Source organism: Salminus brasiliensis, chromosome 4 (assembly GCF_030463535.1).
Source record: "Salminus brasiliensis chromosome 4, fSalBra1.hap2, whole genome shotgun sequence".
In the NCBI taxonomy this organism is placed as follows: Eukaryota; Metazoa; Chordata; class Actinopteri; order Characiformes; family Bryconidae; genus Salminus; species Salminus brasiliensis.
Window position 1 is genome coordinate 50,172,599 of NC_132881.1, and position 20,612 is coordinate 50,193,210.

At 41.9% G+C, this 20,612-nt stretch overlaps 1 protein-coding gene across 2 annotated transcripts in view; it reads left to right on the forward strand.

The window, feature by feature from the left end:
• Positions 1-20,294, forward strand: part of LOC140555024 (uncharacterized) — a 25,337-nt gene extending 5,043 nt beyond the window's left edge. The window contains exons 1-11 of one of the 2 annotated variants that reach the window (XM_072678629.1): positions 4,701-5,694; positions 5,902-6,000; positions 6,366-6,467; positions 7,004-7,123; positions 13,928-14,020; positions 16,409-16,492; positions 16,594-16,686; positions 18,811-18,909; positions 19,539-19,557; positions 19,953-19,986; positions 20,065-20,294. In XM_072678629.1, coding sequence (XP_072534730.1) covers positions 5,613-5,694; positions 5,902-6,000; positions 6,366-6,467; positions 7,004-7,123; positions 13,928-14,020; positions 16,409-16,492; positions 16,594-16,686; positions 18,811-18,909; positions 19,539-19,557; positions 19,953-19,986; positions 20,065-20,106 — 867 coding nt within the window. In that variant the 5' untranslated portion in view covers positions 4,701-5,612 and the 3' untranslated portion in view covers positions 20,107-20,294. Of the gene's footprint in view, positions 1-4,700; positions 5,695-5,901; positions 6,001-6,365; positions 6,468-7,003; positions 7,124-13,927; positions 14,021-16,408; positions 16,493-16,593; positions 16,687-18,810; positions 18,910-19,538; positions 19,558-19,952; positions 19,987-20,064 lie in introns of those variants that run through there. The other variant, XM_072678628.1, reaches the window with a different exon arrangement.
• Positions 20,295-20,612: the final 318 nt, after the last annotated feature.

Here is a 20,612-nt window from a genome sequence, read left to right on the forward strand (position 1 = left end):
GCATGTTCATGTGGTTTTACGGTTTGTTGACATGGCCTGTTTGTTAGATTTGGTAATCTTAGTGCTTGTTTGGTTTCTGTTTTATTTAGTTTCCAGTTATTTAGTAGTCATGGATGATCAGTTATCATTCTCAAGTCATGTTGCAAACGTAACTCGGTCCTGCAGATTTCTCCTGTACAACATCCGGAGAATTCCACCCTCTCGTCTCTCGTCACTTCCAGCCTTGACCACTGCAGCTCTCTTCTGGCTGGTCTCCCTCTGCGCATCATCAGACCCCTGCAACTGATCCAGAATGATGCACGAGTCGTCTTCAATGTCGACCCTGTTTTTAGTTTAAAAAAAAAAAAAATATATATATCATTGTTGTAAATGATGTGTGGATGTAATACCCAGGATCCTCACATAATGCAAAAGCACTGCAACAATTTAAAGGTTGTTTATAGAACCTTAACATGACGTGGGTGGTCTTAGAACTAAACCACAAAGATTCTAAACATGCATGCACACATTGTCCAAGAAACCATTTTGTTTTACATGCATCCTAGGGAGGAGCTTAGTATGCCTTCACTTTAGAGGTGCTGCCTGGTTTGTGAAACAGGGCAGTTTTGTCTCAGTAGTTACAGCGCTGGGTTATTAATCACAGGGTTGTGAGTTCAATACCTGGCTCCCCTAAACTGCCGCTGTTGGGCGTGGCTTAACCCTAAACTCTCCATGCCCCATGTCCTTTTCTTTTCTGTAAATATATTTTTCAGCTCTTTATTACCTTTATTACCTTTAGTACTTTCTACTTTTTTTAATTTATCCCCTACCCTATTTATTGTTTAGTGTCATTTTCCTTTAGTTTAAGACTGTGTTCTGTGTTTCTTTGTTACTTGTCATGCGTGTTGCTCTCACCAAGACAAATTCCTTGTATGGGTAACATACTTGGTGAAATAAAGAGATTCTGATTCTGATTCTGATTCCAGCTGTAGCATAGCTGACCCTAAGCCATGATCCCAGCTTTACGAGCTGTGATATAGTGTATAAAGAGAACAGTTTGTACTGAACTGTAAAAGAACAGTAAAAACACTCTACATTAATGTGATTGACAGAGCTCTCAGAGAAAGCAGTGAAAACTCTGGTTGTTCCAGTTTATTACTCCCTCATAGCACTCGCTGCATGCTCAGGTAAGTGACGCTGTAATACCATTATTTTGAGGTTAGTCTACCAGGAGGTGCTGTTTATAAAGTTGTATAGCTATAAAATAAAGTTCCTTCTTCATCATATTATTACTATTATTATCATCATCATCATTATTATCATCATCATCATGTCTAATTATTATTGTTCTAATTGTCTTTTTCAGCTCTAACCCTAACCCTAATCTGAAAATTCCTAATTTTCAGTTAGAGAAATTGATGTTTAACTGGATTTAGATTCATTTAAAAAAAACATTTTTCATTTAGTTATGTTACCTGTTGTCTTGCTGAATGTCTTGATCCGCTGGGACTGACTCAAAGAGGGTGAATAATCGCAGGGGATGGACCAAAGCAAGAGAGTTTATTTACAAAATAAACAGGGCAGAACAGAAGCAGGATTTAACCAGGGATAATCGTGAACAAAACAATAACAGTGACAACTGAACTGGACAAATCAAAGAGCACACCTGGGGCTGACTCGAGACAAGGGCTAGGCTGGCAAGCCAGGGAGAGGTCTGAGCTAGAGAAAGAGCCAACCAAACCCAACAGGCCGTGCCTGGGAGAGAACCACAGCCCACAGGTGATGCAAATTAACGAGGCGCGAGCACGAACAGGAACAAAACTGTGAAGGCAGAAACCAACCAGCACGTCAACATAAGAGTCCTGGAGAAAACACAGTCCGTGAACCTAAAGAGTCCGTGTAAACACACACTGAGACGAAACACCATTCCGCCTCATGAAGTCCTGCGCGCCACGCCACAAGACACTGAACATATATGAAAAGTTATCAATCTATAACTTAGTAATTATTCTTTAATGGCTGCAAATTGCATTACATATCAATAAAATATGATAATCAACCAAATATATACACAGAAGTATTCACCCAGACTGTAAATTAGGTTTATTAGCAAAATGTAGAAACTTTCACCTGTTTGCAATAAACCAATTAAACAAGACTAATTTAAATATCTTAACACAACACATTCACACACACTATACCACTCTTACTGACGACTGCAGTATCAGAATTATTCACCCACTGAACAGAATCCCTCATAACACACACGATTACAAATCAGGCAAATCAATGACTTTATTAGTTGCATCAAGTGAGCTTGGCCAGAGAGTTGTCCGGGAGTTGTTCAGAGAACTTCACAAACAAGGAGAAGGATTCAGAAGAAGCATGGTGGTATATCAGTGATGCTCTGGGGCTGCTTTGCTTCCTCCATATCTGGCTCTGGAAACCTGCAGCCTGTGAAAGGTAAGATGGGTTCAATCAAGTATCAGGAAATCCCAGGAGAAAAAAAATCATGTCATCTTTAAGGAAGTTAAAGCTTGGATATTAGTGAACTGGAGGCCACTGCTCATGAGGAATGGGCTTTGGTTCCTCAGACAGGTTTCGGTCTCTGCATCACAGCAGGTCAGACCAGCAGAAGGGTTCTCTGCTAAGTGCTGAAGACGCCTGTCAAGTCAAGTCAAGTGGGTTTATTGTCATTTCAACTACATACAGAGTACACAGTGAAACGAAACAACGTTCCTCCAGGACCATGGTGCAACATAGACAGTGCATACAAGACACAAGTGCAACACAAACAAACAAGTGCGGACAGACAACACAACACAGTACAGACAGAGGATAATAAATAATGATGGTAGTGTGCAAGTTGTGCAATGTGCAATAAATAGAGTCCAGTGAGGTCGTAAAGTTATTAGTGCAAATGCTTGTGCAAAAAATGCTTCCCATGTTATCTGGGGTAAATGGTTGGAAAGAGAGAGAGAGGGAGAGTGTACATGTACCAGAAAGATATCAGTTCAGAAGTTGAGTTGTGTTGAGGAGTCTGATGGCTTGGGGGAAGAAGCTGTTGCAGAGTCTGGTCGTGTTGGACCGGATGCTGCGGTACCTTCTTCCTGATGGCAGGAGGGAGAACAGTCTGTGTGAAGGGTGGGTGGAGTCATCCACAATGCTGGTTGCTTTGCGGATGCAGCGGGTGGTGTAAATGTCCATGACGGAGGGGAGAGAGACTCCGATGATCTTCTCAGCTGTCCTCACAATGCGTTGGAGGGACTTGCGGTCAGAGGCTGTGCAGGTCCCAAACCAGGCAGTGATGCAGCTGCTTAGGATGCTCTCTATGGTTCCCCTATAGAAGAGGGTGAGGATGGGTGGAGGGAGACGGGCCTTTCTCAGCTTCCGGAGGAAGTAGAGACGCTGTTGGGCTTTCTTGGCTGTAGAGCTGGTGTTCAGGGACCAGGGTTCCTGGGGTTCTCCGCTAGGTGGACACCAAGGAACTTGGTGCTCTTAACGATCTCCACAGAGGAGCCGTTGATGTTAAGCGGAGAGTGGTCCGGTCTTGATTTCCTGAAGTCAACAACCATTTCCTTGGTCTTCTCTACATTCCAGTGAAGGTTGTTGACTGTACACCAGTCTGTCAGCTGCTACACCTCCTCTCTGTATGCTGACTCGTCGCCTTTGCTGATGAGACCCAGCACAGTTGTATCATCGGCGAACTTTATGATGCTGTTAGAACTGTGTTTCGCAACACAGTCATGAGTCAGCAGGGTGAACAGCAGAGGACTCAGTACACTGCCCTGAGGTGCCCCAGTGTTCATGGTGATGGTGCTGGAGCTGCTGTCCCCGAACCGGACTAACTGGGGCCTTCCTGTCAGGAAGTCCAGGATCCAGTTGCAGAGGGGGGTGTTGAGGCCCAGCAGGCTTAACTTCCTGGTGAGGTTCTGTGGGATGATGGTGTTGAATGCTGAACTGAAGTCTATGAACAGCATTCTGACGTAGGTGTCCTTCTTCTCCAGGTGGGTAAGGGAGAGATGAAGGGTGGTGGTGATGGCATCGTCCGTGGAGCGGTTGGGACGATATGCAAATTGCAGGGGGTCCAATGAAGAGGGCAGTTGGTTCTTGATGTTCCTCATGACTAACCTCTCGAAGCACTTCATGATGATGGGCGTGAGAGCTACGGGACGGTAGTCATTGAGGCAGGACACCGTGGACTTCTTCGGCACGGGGACGATGGTGGTGGTCTTGAGGCACGTTGGGACAGTGGAGCTGCGCAGGGAGACGTTGAAGATGTCCGTGAGAACATCTGTCAACTGGTCTGCACACTCTCTGAGCACTCTGCCGGGGATGTTGTCTGGTCCTGCAGCTTTCCGTGGGTTGACTCTGCGCAGAGTTTTCCTCATGTCCACTGCAGTCAGGCATAACACCTGCTTGTCCGGCTTGGGTGTGGTCTTTCTCACCAACGTGTTGTTCTGTGCCTCAAACCGTGCATAAAAGTCGTTCAGGGCATCGGGGAGGAAGGCATCACTGTCACAGGACGGTGGCATTGTCCTGTAGTTTGTGATTTCCTGGATTCCCTGCCACATGCGCCGTGTGTCACCAGTGTCCTTGAAGTGGCTGTGGATTCTCTGGGCGTGTGTGTGCTTTGCCTCTCGGATGGCTCGTGACAATTTGGCTTTTGCTTTCCTCAGGGCCGCCTTGTCACCCACTCTGAAGGCAGAGTCGCGGGTCCTCAGTAGCGCACGCACCTCAGGAGTCATCCACGGCTTCTGATTTGGGCGTGTGGTGATGGTCTTGGAGACAGTGACATCATCAATACACTTACTGATGTAGCCAGTGACTGATGCTGTGTACTCCTCCAAGTTAACAGAGTCGCCTTCTGTCGCAGCCTCCCTAAACATGTCCCATGCAGTGCACTCAAAACAGTCCTGAAGGGCAGAGATGGCTCCTGCCGGCCAGGTTTTCACCTGCTTCTGAACTGGTCTGGAGCGTCTGATGAGGGGTGTGTAAGCTGGAGTCAGATACACAGACATGTGGTCCGAGAACGCGAGGTGGGGGCGGGGCTCCGCCCGGTACGCGCTGGGGATGTTTGTGTAAACAAGGTCCAGCGCGTTCGCTCCTCTCGTGGCAATGGGGTGTCATGATGGGGTTAATTATTCTGAGGCTGCAGGCATCAGTAAGAGGGGTATTGTGATGAATTTGGAGAGAAAACACTTGTCCTGTTAGCTGTGTTGAGATTAAATTAGTCTTGTATGATTGGTTTATGACAAACAGCTGACATTTAGCTTATTTGCATTGGGGGTTGAATCATTTTAAATGTAACTGTATATTTATACATGTTTACTTAATTTTATATTTTTATATCAAATTAATTGTAAAGGTCTGTTAATTTTATTTAGTGCTGTTGAAGAACGCTCGATGGGCACAGGCAGCATCTGAACATGTAATAACAGTGCTGGCAGGTTTAGCTGTGGTGTGTCTGATCAGTTCTGTTGTTTTTGGTGAGTCTTCAGTTGTTCCTACAGATGTTCTAATTTTCTGAACAGAAATCTAAAGTTTATTTTTAAATGTAGCGGACAGTACTGAGAAACATAGTGCCTGTGTAACACCACCATCCTTATGTTGTAGCTGCTAATGCTCTCCAGATGCATTCAGCTGTAGGTCTGGAGCTGTGCAGTGGGGCTCTGCTGGGTCTATTTCTGGCCAGAAGTAAATATGGCTTTGATAGTAAGTACTGGGTATTTCTTTATTTTAAGATGAAGTATTTCTTATTAAGCTAATCAATGAAATTACACTAAATACAATTATTGATTTTTTCATGTAATGTTTGATGTAATGTTGCAGTAAATAAAAATCCAATCAGAATTGTGAACATTGCCATCTAATGTGCTCTAACATTTATCCATACATATTATATAACACTTTTTTTTTTAGACAGCATACAGATACCTTCAATTTTACCACCCATTATCATGCTAATCATGATGGTCCTCTCGCTGCAAACACACGGCTTCCAAAATAAACCCTTTGAATGTAAGTATTTTCTTTATACACTTTTAAAACCTTTTGATAACACTGTGTATCTCAGTACCAAGTGTGTCTATATGTAATTAACTCTATATAACATTAGAATAAACCCAAATAAACATAAAGTCAGTGGTCAGTGAGAGTGTCTACCTGTAATTAACTCTATATAACATTAGAATAAACCCAAATAAACATAAAGTCAGTGGTCAGTGAGTGTCTACCTGTAATTAACTCTATATAACATTTAAATTACCCAAATAAACATAAAGTCAGTGGTCAGAATGTGCGATTGGCCAGTAAAGATATTGAGAAGTTGATTAGGAGAACACAGAAGGACGCAATTAGTAGTAAACAGCCTTGTGTGTTCTCAGGCCGTCATATTGTGCTGTCGTCTGTGATTGTGATCGGATTCGGCCTGGTGGAAATCGGGGTTTTTGTTCTCCTCGGCATTTCAATGAGAAACTTTGACAGAAGTGAGTAAAACCTTCTGCACTTTGAAGTAGATGTGGTTAATTCACAGACTGTTGGCTGTGAACATCTAATCATGGACTCTGGAGGTCAGAGGTTGAACGTTACTTTTCTTATGACTGCCTGCAACTGTTACCATACTGACCTTACTGTTACTATGCTACAGTCCTGTTGTAAAATAGGCAACATTTATTTAAAAAACCTTTATATGAGAAAAATATTTTACTTTCTTTCTCACTCTCTCCGAAAGCCTATTTCAACTTTTTTGCATGAATTACACATCCTTAAAACTTCCCATAAGGAAGAAAGGACACATTAGAAAAACAAAAACATGGCAACTTCATGTCTGTGATATCCACAAATTGTTCCTGTCTTTTATCACCCTAAATGTCTACAGAGACAATCTATAAATAAATATAAAAATAAATTAATTAATGAATGAAAAAACTTAAGTTATTTAATGATCTTATGCAGTACTGAACATGTGGAATATGTGTCTGTATAAAAGTGTATAATCCTACATAGCTTAGTGTTGTTTCAGCATGGATACTTCCACTGGAGGCGCTATTACACCTCATCCTATGGGTGTCAGTGGTGTGTGTGCTGCATCGCCGTGGCTCCCGCAGACTGGGATGTTTCTCTAAACACAGAGAGACAGGGAGTAAGCATCTCTTTATTTGTAATGAAATTTGTGAAATTTGTTTTTATATTTGAAATACACAATACAATAAACAAACTTTTGGAATAAATGTGCTACTGATCTGCTCAGTAAATCACGTTTAGAATATTAGAATAAACACTAATAATATCACTCCTACAGAAAGTGGTGGTGGTTCTCCATCACTGTGTTCATCATTAGAACATCTTCAAAGGTCTCCTCATGGAGTCTAGTATTATTTAGAGTTCTCCTCAGATCAACACCTGGTTTGGTAAATCAGTGCTTAATTCAGTTTGACCAATTAACAGCAGCAGCATCATTAAACTGAGACGTTGGAGGCAGGTTTACATTTCTGCATCAGTGATTAAATATGTACTTTAATTAGTAATGTATTTCATTACAACAGCATGCTCTGTTACATTAATAATCCTACTTGGGTGGGGAGGGGTAACTATTATACATGTATCATGTAGTAACAGTTCTTAACACTCTCAGAAATACAGAAACCTGCTACCTGCCTCATGCCAGCTGCCCACCCTCTACTACCAACTACACTGAATTTTATGTGGATTGTAAGATTGTTATTATGATTATTATTATTCACCATAACCCTAGGTTTCTTCCTCCAGCTCTGAGGGAGATTCTGACTTTAGAGCTCCAGGCTATTGATGACCGGGTTTTCACTGCATGGATGGGTTAAAGGTGGAGGCCAAATTCTGTGTGTGTCCAACACTAATGGTGAAGATGGTCTTGTCTTTGGTTTATTCACAAGGGGTTTTTATGTTTTATGGTTTTTGAGCTCTTGTCCTCTCTCTAATACTTAATTCAAATTAAATCAGGTTCAATGTCACGTCACATTACACAGGTGTAACAGTGAGTGAAAAACTTGTCCCTCGTAGTTACAAAAAAGAACACAAATGTACAAAATAGAAATACTGAATATTTACACATTAACTTACTATACACACATTACACACTATACACACACATTACACACTATACACACATTACACACTATACACACTATACACACATTACACACCACACACATTACACACTATACACACATTACACACTATACACATACATTACACACCACACACATTACACACTATACACACTATACACACACATTACACACTATACACACACATTACACACTATACACACACACTATATACACATTACACACTATACACACACATTACACACTATACACACACATTACACAGCACACTCTATACACACTATACACACTTTACACACTATACACACACATTACACACTATTTACACACATTACACACTATACACACAGATTACACACATTACACACCACACACATTATACACACACTATACACAATCTCTATTTACAATATTGCACTGGTTAAGCAGTTAAATGTGCAGGTTTGATATAATCTGAATGTTTGCATTATTTACAAAAGTTTCAGTAGTAGTGTGTTTGTGTGGAGTGGAGGTGCGCAGATAGCTTGTGGACCGGTCCTCTACGCTATTGTTCATTCAGCAGCTGAACTGCTTGAGGACAGAAGCTCTCTCAAAACCGACTGCTTCTGGACCTCCTGCTGCTGGGCAGCAGTGAGAACAGGCAGTGGCTTGGGGGGGGTGGAGTCCTTGATAATACTCCTTTACTTCCTCAGACAGCAGCTGGTGTTTAAATCCAGAAGGTTTGGAAGCTGAACCCTGATGGTGCGCGCCACCCTCTGCAAAGCTTTCCGCTCTTGAGCAGTGCAGTTCCCATAAAGAGGTGGTGATACAGCCCGTCAGAATACTCTCCACAGTGCAGGTGTAGAACATCCTGAGGATGCTGGGGTTCATACCAAACCTCCTCAGACGTCTGAGGTAGTAGAGGTGCTAATGTGTTCTGTCCATGTAAGGTTCTCAGTGATGTGAACACCAAGGAACTTGAAGCTGCTGAGTCTCTCCACAGTGACCCTGTTGATTGAGACAGGGGTGTGCACTCTCTCCTGTTTCCTGAAGTTCAGTACCAGCTCCTTGCTAACGTTAAGAGAAAGGTGGTTTTCCTGGCACCAGTGTGACAGGAAGCTGATCTCCTCTCTGTAGGTTGTCTCATCTTCGTTGGAGATCAGGTCTAGGATTGTCATGTCTTTGATTGTCGCAAATTTAATGATGACCCTGGAGCTGTGTCTGGCTGTGCAGTCACAGGTGTAGAGGGAGTACAGGAGCGGGCTAGGCACATCCTTGGGGGGCTCTGGTGTTTTGGGTCAGTGAGTCAATAGGTCAATGTGGTGATGGCCCATCCCTACCACCTGCTGTCATCCCGTCAAGAAGTTCAGGATCCAGCTGCATGGAGAGCTGTTCAGACCCAAATCTTGGAGATTGGTGTCGCCTGTTGTCCCCAAACAGCATCCTCACATCCATCACCTCAACCTGTTTGGGATCTCTGGGAAATTTGATAATTGCCTGGATTAAGTTATTAAATGACATGAGCTGGACCTTTCCATTTTTCAGCAAAAATAGCAGTAAACCCAGAATCAGGAACAGTGACCTCAACCAAATCAGATCGCCTTCATGGAATTCGGACTTCTGTCAGTGGTTGTAGTATTTAGCTTGCTTAACTTCATCCTTTTCCACATTCTTCCGACCTTGCTTAATGAGGTCTTGCTGCCTCTGGATGACCTTATAAGCTCCTTGCTCCGGGCTTGGTGGCTGGCTCAGAAACCTTTTTTCCCCCAGAGCCACCTCGACAGGTGTGAAATCCGAATACTCTCTTGCCAAGCAGTATTCTGGAAAAAACAGAACTCTGGAACACACAGGAGGAGCTTGTGGTGCCTTGGCAACACTAAGAGGGAACATCTCCACCCACTTGCTGCAGTAATCAACGATAACCAGAAGGTGTTTGTTCTGCCGTGGGCTTTTGGGCAGTAGACCTATAAGGTCAACACCAAGCATGGACCCAGGCTCTACTACCGGAGTAGAAGCTTTGAGATACAAGGCTTGTACTTTTGACAGTTCTCACTCTCCTTACAATATGCCCAAACATCCTTTCGTATTTAGGGCCAGTGTGCCACATCCAACAACCGCAGAAGGGTCTTTAGCTGCCCCAAGTGTCCACTTAATGGAGTATCATGGGCATACTGGAGAAAAGCTTTCCTGAATTTGTTAGGGACCACCACTTGCAATGTTTGACCCTGATATTGCTAGGGCACTGCATGGAATAAAATCTTTAGAACAAAGTGGATCCTGTCCAGCCTTTGCCTTGGATTTTCACCCTCCTCCCTGATAGGCATGATACATCTGATACATCTTCCTCCTGCGCACTGGCAATTTCCGCCCAGTCCATTGGGCGGTGTCCATGCCCAGTTTGCATTTTTACTTTTCAGTGCATTCAGGACAGCTGTTCTTCCTGAAAAATGTGTGCTAAACTGATGATACCAACCGGCTGAACCCAAGAAACTCTGCAAATCTCTGGTCGACTGTGTTTGGGGAAAACTCTGCACTGCTTCCACCTTGCTGGGCTCAGTGCTAATGCCCTCCTGGCTGAAATGCTGCTTGATGGAAGCTGAAGAGATCAAAATGTCAATGTAGACAAAACATGATTTCCATCTTAGGTCCTGCAAGACTGTCTTTATCAGACACTGAAATGACGCTGCAGCATTCCAAAGGGAAGAACTACAAACTCAAATAACCCTTGGCATGTGGCTCTTGTCTTCTTATGATGATGTTGACCTGAGATGGAGCATGTTGGAGAACATTGGCATGACCCAGGTTTTGGGTTGAGCTTTTCTTGTTGGGCTTGGCTCCAGTAGCTCTTTGCAGCACCAAAGCCCCAACCCTTACCAGCTCATCTACCGACTTCACTGTTTCTCCCAGCAAACTTGCAAGCTGTGGATTGTAGTTACTCAGGATGGCCTTTAGCAAGTTTTCAACATGTCTTCTCTCCATTGAAGACACAGAGCCTGATACTGGAAGGCAAAATCCCAGATGCTTTCATGAATGTCTTGCCTCCTGTCTCTCAATCGCCTCTTTGCTTCAGCCTCATAGTCCTCTGATAAATATTATCTGAGAAAGGCTTTCTTGAACTGAGTGTCTTCTTTCCGGCTTTCAACAAGTCCTTAGCAGTTCCAGATAAAACGGGTGAGGACTTGATGGACTCAACTTAGATGCATGCTGGAAAGGCAGCCACCAATAGCACTTGGTTTGGTTTGAAGATGTCCAGAGGTATGGTTCATAAGATGAGCAGATGGAAATGGAGTGGAAGCCAAGGGTGTCACAGACCGAAGTTGCTTCTCTAACTGTTTATCCCTTCTCTTAAAACAGAAACTGACTTTCCCAGCTCCTGCACCTCTAATTCGATGACCTTCTTGAGCTTTTCGTCCTGTTGCTGCAAGTTGAATGTGAGTCGTTCTTCAATGACATTCTGTTTTAGCTCTGCTCCCATTGTCCTCAGTTCCTCTCCTATCGTCATGGTGTTTTTCAGTGTACCTTTGAATCTCCTAGAGAGTTGTTTCAAGGCTGTTGCCTTGACTCTTTCCTCTAAAGTCAGACGCTTTACCAGATTGCTTTGATTGCTGTCCTCGGTGGGGTGGAGGAGGGGGTAATGGCCACTCCGCCACTTCCTCTTGATCACATGCAGAAATCTCTTCCTTTTCCTTAGACTCTATGTACAGATGACTACAAAATGGTCTGGCAGTGAAAGCCAGTGGGGGTGAGAATCCCTCCACAGACTGTCCCTGTTCAGGCAGCATTATGTAACCTATCTAAAGCTGAAATGATTATTCTAGTAAGTCAAATAATTCAGTTAAAAAAATTCTTTGCCTTAAGGCTTCAATCTTGTAATCAGTCAGTGGGCCTATATATAGGGCTACAGGTAGTCACTGTGCTGTTTAATGACATGGTGTGTATCACACTCAACATGGACCAGAGGAAGCGAAGGAAAGAGTTGTCTCAGGTGATTAGAAAGAAAATTATAGACAAGTGTCACGCCCACATCACCGTGCCTGCCCCGGGGGTGGTCTCGGGCCACGGCCCGCAGGCGTTCGTGAGGTTTCACGTTCACAGTCACGGCCATGTTATGTTTCAGGACTTTTAGGTTGACACAGACTTTTACGTTGACACTCATTGTTTGTATCTTGTTTCACGTTTGTGTTAGCATCATGTGTCCATTCATCGATTAGATTAATGCGTTCCACCTGTGGCTGGCATATTTAAGGAGGGCTCGTGTCCGCTGCCGGTTGCCGAGAATTGCACCCAATGCACCCATTGTACTCAGCGAACCTGTTGGACTCAGTATTCACCGGTCGAGCTTGTTGAGCCTACTGGATCTAGTGGACTCTTCCAACCGTAGCTAACTTAGCTTACTGAACGAACCAGCGGTGCAGATTGAACCTTAGAAACCTTTGGGGCTACTTCAGGATACTGAGCTTATCTCACCGAGTGGATCATGACAACAAGCATGTTAAAGGTAAAGGCTATAAGACCATCTCCAAGCAGCTTGATGTTCCTGTGACTACAGTTGCACATACAGGCGCTGGTCATAAAATTAGAATATCATGAAAAAGATGATTTATTTCAGTAATTCTATTCAAAAAGTAAAAACCAGTACCTGGTTTAAGGACCATGATATCCCTGTTCTTAATTGGCCAGCAAATTGGCCTGACCTTAACCCCATGGAAAATCTATGGGGTATTGTGAAGAGGAAGATGCGATACGCAAACAGCTGAGCTGAGATCGCATTATCCGCCAAAGTGGACTTCATGGGATACGACCAAGGAGGACACCATTGTTAAAAACAAATCATAAAAATACCAGACTGGAATTTGCCAATCTAGTTGACAAGCCCCAAAGCTTCTGGGAGAATGTCCTATGGACAGATGAGACAGAAATGGAACTTTTTGCCAAGACACATCAGCTCTATGTTCACAGATGGAAAAATGAAGCATATCAAGAAAGGTCCCTACTATAAAACATGGAGGAGGCTCTGTTATGTTCTGGGGCTGTTTTGCTGCATCTGGCGCAGGGTGTTTTGAATCTGTGCAGGGTACAATGAAATCTCAAGACTATAAAGGGTTTCTAGAGAGAAATGTTCTGCCCAGTGTCAGAAAGCTTGGTCTCAGTCGCTGGTCATGGGTCCTGCAACAGGACAATGACCCAAAACACACAGCTAAAAACACCCAAGAATGGCTAAGACGAAAACATTTGACTATTCTGAAGTGGCCTTCTATGAGCCCTGACTTAAATCCTATTGAGCATCTTTGGAAGGAGCTGAAACATGCCGTCTGGAAAAGGCACCCTTCAAACCTGAGACTACTGGAGCAGTTTGCTCATGAGTAGTGGGCCAAAATACCTGCTGAGAGGTGCAGAAGTCTCATTGACAGTTACAGGAATCGTTTAATTGCAGTGATTGCCTCAAAAGGGTGTGCAACAAAATATCAAGTTATGGGTACCATCATTTCTGCCCAGGCCTGTTTCATGAGTTTATTTTTTTAAATAATTCAGGTGAAGCAATGGTTGAAAAGCAGTGTCTGACTTTCACTGGTTAATTTTCATAGCATTTTTATTAATTATTACTTTTGTCAGATTCAAGTTATTTTTGTGACCATTGTGGGTTTTTCTTTCATTAACCGAGGGGTACTAACAATTTTGTCCATGTGTGTATGTATAAATGTATAAATACATTTTCTATAAAAAGAGGAAATAATTTGATAAGATTGGAGTTTGAATATCTGTGTGTAGAGATACTGTACAGAAGTACAGAGAAATCTGGACAGAACTAGCTGAACCAAATCTTATCATTAAAATTGATAATACAATTCTTTTTCTTTCAGGTTTGTGTTGTGCTGTTGTGGTTGCAGTTCTGGCCTCAGTATTTGGCGCTCTGTGTGTTCATTATGTAAATGAGCACATGGGGAACAAAAAAGGTAAGAAATGACAGTAGAGTTAGTAACCACTGCTTTATATCTGATCTTAGTAAAACCCACCAGTATAAATTCAGTCTGATCTGACATTCAGGTCAGACATTCAGAATGTTACCAGGTCTCAAATAAAGTCTTTAACGTTGTCTGCAGAATGTAATGATATAATTCAATTCATTGATTTTTATAGTTTTTTATAACTGGTGTTGTTACAAAGCAGCTTTACAAAATCAGTAAAAAGACAAAAAATAAACAACATAGGAAGACATGAAAACCTAAGACCCCCAGTGAGCAGCCAAAGACCACAGTACAGGAGAAACTCCCTCAGAGCTGGAGAAAGAAACCAAGACTCACAAGGGGGGCGATCCTCCTCTGATCAGAATTATTTATAAATTATTGTTAAAAGTTTCCAAACCACCTGAACTGTTGAACTGCTCAGGTGTGCAACATATTCATAATCATAATATAATAATCATGGTGTAGTAGAACTTAATATAGTCATAATAGTATAATAATATAGGGATAATAGTGGCAGATAGTTAAGAGTCCATTTAGACAGTCATTAGACAGATAGCAGTGGTGGGAGGGTGTGCAGCTGGTCTGGCATGGTTGGTGGGGTGGCCTGCTGGTGGCAGCTGGTCTGACGTAGGTAGAGGGGACCCCAGTGGTCAGTCTTCCAGCAAGTCGGGCTGGGTGACCTTTTACTGGAAGAAGATAAAGAGAGAGAGTTAGTTCTGAGAGGATTTTATAGAGGGCAGAGAATGTTGAGCAGTATCAGTGTGTCTGACGACTCCGGCAGGTCTGACTATAACAGCCTAATTAAAAGGAGAGAACCAGAAGGTAACACAGACACGGGAGCTCCCTGAAACACTAGCTTCCATCTGCTCCACCGTCCACAAACCTGAGTGATGGCATGTAGGCAGCGAGACGACAGCTCCAGCATCTCAGTGTACTACAATTCCCTGGGTCCTCGAACCCCTGGACCTGCAACCTATATCTAAGAAACATTAATTACCAAAAGCTGAACTAAACAGATGAGTTTCAGCCTAGATTTAAAGACTGAGACTGTGTCTGAGTCCCCAACATTATCTGGAAGGTTATTCCAGAGTTGGGGGGCTTTATAAGAAAAGGCTCTTCCCCCTGCTGAGGTTTTCTGAATTTTGGGAATGAGTAAGAGTCCAGCATCCTGAGATCTAAGTTATCTTGATGGTTCATAATCAGTAATAAGATCCCGCAGGTACTCAGGAGCGAGGCCATGTAGGGCTTTATATGTTAATAGAAAAATTTTATAATCAGTACTGAACTGAACTGGGAGCAGTGCAGTGCTGATAGAAGTGGACTGATATGATATACAGATGTTCTAGTTTTAGTAAAAACCCTGGCTGCAGCATTTTGAACCAGTTGAAGTTAAACTAGCTTTTTCTCCATCCTGTAGAAATAAGGAGTTTCTTAGTCTGGCAATGTTCCTAAAATGTAGAAAAGCTATTTTACTAATATTGGCTATATGTTGCTCGAATTATCTGAGTTGAATATGACTCCTAAAAGGAGGACCTGGGTTTTTTATTGTTAAGAAGGAAGTTATGTGACATCCAGAGTTTTATATCCTTCTCACTATCAACACTCAATTTTCTGTAATCTAGATTTATCGTCAGGTTTGGCTGATATGTAGAGCTGTGTGTCATCTGCATAACAGTGGAAATTAACATCATGTCTGCTTATAACTGAGCCTAGTGGTAACATGTATAATGTAAATAATATCGGCCCTAGAATAGAGCCTTGCAGAACTCCAAATCTTACTTCTGTGTAATTAGAAGATAAATCTTTTATCTTTATGAAATGATAGAGTTCAGTTAGATATGATCTGAATCCTGATAGGGCTGTCCCTGTGATTCCCACCATTTTCTCTAATCTTACTAGTAATATAGTGTGATCTATTGTATCAGAGGCTGCACTGAGGTTGAGTAGGGCTAATAAATATACGTAACCTTTATCAGAGGCAAGAAGGAGATGATTTGTAATCTTCACTAGGACTGTCTCTGTGCTGTGATTGGGTCTGAAGGGCTGTCTCTGAGTAAAAATTACAAGTTTGAGATGGGTCTGTAATTAGACAATACACTAGGATCAAGATTTCCTGATTTATAACTGCTAATTTAATTTTGGGTACATGCTCTAAGCTAAGGGACGAATTAACTATTGCTAAGAGGTCTGATTATAATTGGGAGTATTTCTTTTAAGATTAGGTTAGGTTTATTGATCAGTGGTTTAATTATTGCTAAAGAGGCTTGGTTTGAAGAACTGTTTATTTGCATTGACTCTTATTGTTTATATATTTGCACAGTTTTTAATATTTAATACGCTGCCTCAGTCTACAGTGAATATTTCTGATGTTTACAGATGGTAAGGGATATATGGCGTTGACTGCGTTGCTCCATGTCTCAGCAGCGACATCCCTCTTCAAACATCCAGATGATTTACCCAGTGAGTGTTTTTATAATGTGTACATTAATGTTTTCTAAAGTTTTCTGTTTCTGCAAACAGAGCAAAAGAGTTTAAGATCTGTGATCTACTCTGATTTACAGACATTCCTCACTGTGTGATCTACATATTTGGAGCCGTGGGACTGAACACTGTAAATTCCATTGCTCTCGTTTTAGAACTGTGCCTAAAAGCAGGTAATCTTCACATTGTAATATGGCATGCTGAGCTATAAATGTGCAGTGGGTGTCTAGAGCCGATGTAACATAGGGGTTGAGACAGGCTGCAAGTGCAGACAGACTTTATTATGGCTGTAGCAGTACTCATTGTCAAGACAGGCAGAGGAAACATAGCAGGTACAACACAGGTTAATTCAAAATCCAGGTCAAAATACACAAGCAAAGGTCAAAACCTGAATAAACAAAGAAGTGCAACTGTTCAGAACTCACTTTAAAACCTAAAGCTGAGTTTAAACTCTAAACCTGAGACACTTAAAATAAGTTATAGTCTATCCAAGAATAATTAGCAGCTGGTTGCAAATGATAAGGCTCAGGTGGAGGGCGCAGCTGGACCAAGCCCATTGCTAGCCATGTGCTATTTTCACTAAGACCAGCAGAGGGAGCCATTACAGCCAAGTCAGAGTTATGACCAAAACTTTTAGTAGTAACTCCAAGTCAACACCGGGACCAGATTAAGATTTTGTTCATCGTATAAAATTGGTGTGTAAATTAGTTTGTAATTCATTATCATTCATTACACATGATATAAATGAATAAATGCTATTTCAGCATATTTTGTAAATATAATATATATTTATATTATTAAATATGAAAACCTTACATTTTAATCTGACCTGAAACACAAACTGTCCAGCTGAGCAATCATGGAAAGGAACAGTTAGATCCTGGATGCTCAGTTTCTCAGCGCATCACAGAGAGATTTAAACAGGCTAATGCTAACATTCTGTTAGCTAACTTCACTTTATCATCTCACCTCAAAAACAGCTTTAGAGCAACAGAGAGCTTTAGAACGGGTAGTAAACTATTAAATTAAAATTAATAAATAGATAAAACCATAAATAAAATATGTACAGACAAGAATAAGAGTATATATTCAGATGGCCCTGAATAGCCTCCTCGTCCTCTCTCTGTTTGCTAGTAGTATAAGATATGCAAAATATAAAAAAAATATATATATATTAAAATATACACCATTATCATACGATTAATGTGTGTGTTTATCAGTGATTCAAATAAACATGAAGATTAGCGTTCATACAGCACCCCCTAGTGGAAAGAATTAGTGTGTTCAAGAAGTCAAGTCAAGTCAAGTCAAATTTATTTGTATAGCGCTTTTTACAACTGTTGTCGTCACAAAGCAGCTTTACATAATTAGTAATTAATAAAGGACAGAGACAGAGAGGAAAGAAGGAATAACATAAAGGGTCGAAGACCCCCGTGAGCAAGCCAACGGCGACAGTGGCAAGGAAAAACTCCCTCAGAGCTGGAGGAACCAAGAAACCTTGGGAGGAACCAAGACTCACAAGGGGGACCCATCCTCCTCTGGCCAGACTATTTAAACATTAATGATAAAAATTACCAAAGCAGATACTACAAAAAGTTAATAGTGGTGATATTAATAGTGTCAGACAGCCACGAGTCCGTCTAGGTTTCAGCACGGCCACCAAACAGGCAGCAGCGGCAGGCGGGTGAGCCATGGGTGGTGGCGGGTTGGGGGGGACCCGCTGGCCGGACTGGTAGGTGGCAGCTGGTTAGATGCAGGTAGAGGGGACCTCAGCGGGCAATCTTCCTGCAGGTCGGGCTGGGTGGCCATTTACTCGAAGAAAGTAAAGAGAGAAAAGTAAGTAAAGGGCGGAGAATGTTGAGAATCAGCATCTGGGTATGTCTGACAGCTCTGGCAGGTCTGATTATCACAGCATAATTAAAAGGAGAGAGCCAGAAGGTAACACAGACACGGGCGTACCCTGAGAACACCAGCATCTATCTGCTCCACCGTCAACAAACCTGAGTGATCGCGTGTAAGCAGCGAGACGACAGCTCCAGCATCTCAGTGTACTACAATTCCCTGGGTCCGCGAACCCCTGGACCTCCAGCCCTTATCTAAGAAACATTAATTACCAAAAGCTAAACTAAACATATAAGTTTTTAGCTTAGATTTAAAGAAGTGATTGAGTAAGTGATTGAGTAAGGCCTCACACAGCAGCGCACACTACCTGCAGCACCACTAAGCTAACCAGTTATTAATGTTATTGTATTTACAGTAAATTTAATCATGTCATTTTCATCACTTTTCTTTTCCAGGGAGCGGAGCTCGGACTGTGGAGGATCTGCGTGTGATTGTTCTACCATCTGAGACACTCTTTATAGCTGGGTGGCTGGTTCTGCAGATCTATGGTGTCTGTAAGTTTCGTATTAAGACAATACCTTATGTGAAGCTCCAGATTGACTTTTGTGTCCGAACTGTATGCAGACTAAAGACCGATCTCCTCCGATCTAAGAGTTCTTAAGAGTACTTAGGAGTGCAGAGTACATGGAGTATTGTGGTCACCAGACTGACTTCTGTGTTTAGTAGTATCTAAGCTTGGAAGGATCTTTTAAACTCTGTACAAACTAGCTAAGGGTATTTTCTGAGTAAACTGAAAGTCACTGTGGAGAAGAGTGTCTGCTAAACACTGACGCTGTAAATGTACTGACACCTCTGGACACTTTATCAGAAACCCCTACACTATAGCTCCACCTTGCTGATGTTCAGTTAGAGGATGTAGATTATCTGTTGCTGCATAGTTTGTGTAAGCCTCCTCTAGCCCTTGACTGGGGTCAGTTTCTGACCACAGAGCTGCTCCTGTCCACATATTTTTGAGATTTATCACACTTAAACTCCAAAACACAGGTTCCAATATTTGTCATTCATTTATGTTTGGTATATATTTGGTATACATTCCAGCAGCAGAAGATCGTATGAAGTGTAGTTTAGTGATATCTGAACTGTGAGTGCTGTTCTGTAACTGTAGCCTCTTCATTTAACACAGGTGTGGCAATCAGACACAGGTAAGCTCATTTAAACTTAGTTCAGTTTACTGTGACTAGCTTAAATGGAATTGAATTTTTTGGTTGTTTATGGTCTGTCCAGAATTTGCCTCCTTCTTGACTGCCTGCAGCACTAGGGCCCGGTGATAAAGCAAAAATGATCACATTGTGATAATGACATTTTCCTGATACACATGAAGTTATCACCACAGTTATTTGTTTGTATTACAACTAAACTATTACAATTTCATCATTTCTGTAAATCAGGACTTTCTGTAACCAGTCTCAGATATTTCCTACAGAAACTAAATCAACTAAACCTGATTAACTGACTGTTGGTATGGAAATTCACAGTTAGGTAGCTCTGATTAATGATAAAGTAAATTTTCATACATTATTATTATTATTATTCATAGGAGGAAAGGAGGCCAGGGGAGAACTGTGTGTCAGGTATGATAAACTCTGTTTAACTTTGAATGAGTAATGATGTTCTTGTGAAGGTGGTTTATGTGGTGTCTCTTTATGTAGGTTCATCAGGAGATGGAGGGTCTTTCTGACACTGTGCTTTAATATGCAGACCACCCTGAGAAGACCACTTAAAAAAGAATGCCATAAATTGCATCATATATCAAATCTTATGGTCTTGATTGTTTCCTTTTATTTTTTATTAATTAATTTTTCTGTTAATTAATTTGTTTTCTTGTTTACATTAAGTGCTCAGCTACATTGTAAATGAGGGTCACCCTCATTCAGACAAAGGGACAATGCATGCACACACGTATTGCAAACTTGATTAAAGTGCGCAAGTTAACACAAACATCAGAATCCGATCATGTCTGTTGTCACATCACACTGATACAAGTAAAGGTGAATTAAAATACACAATGTTTACAGAATATATACACACTAACTTGCACTATACATACACTACTGCACTTATCATACACTAATCAGCCATACCATTAAAACCACTGCCAAGTGAAGTGAAGAACACTGATGATCGGAGTCCAGTGGCTCCTGTTGAGGGGGGATCTACATATTAGGCAGCAAGTGAACAGTGAACAGAAGAGTGTTGA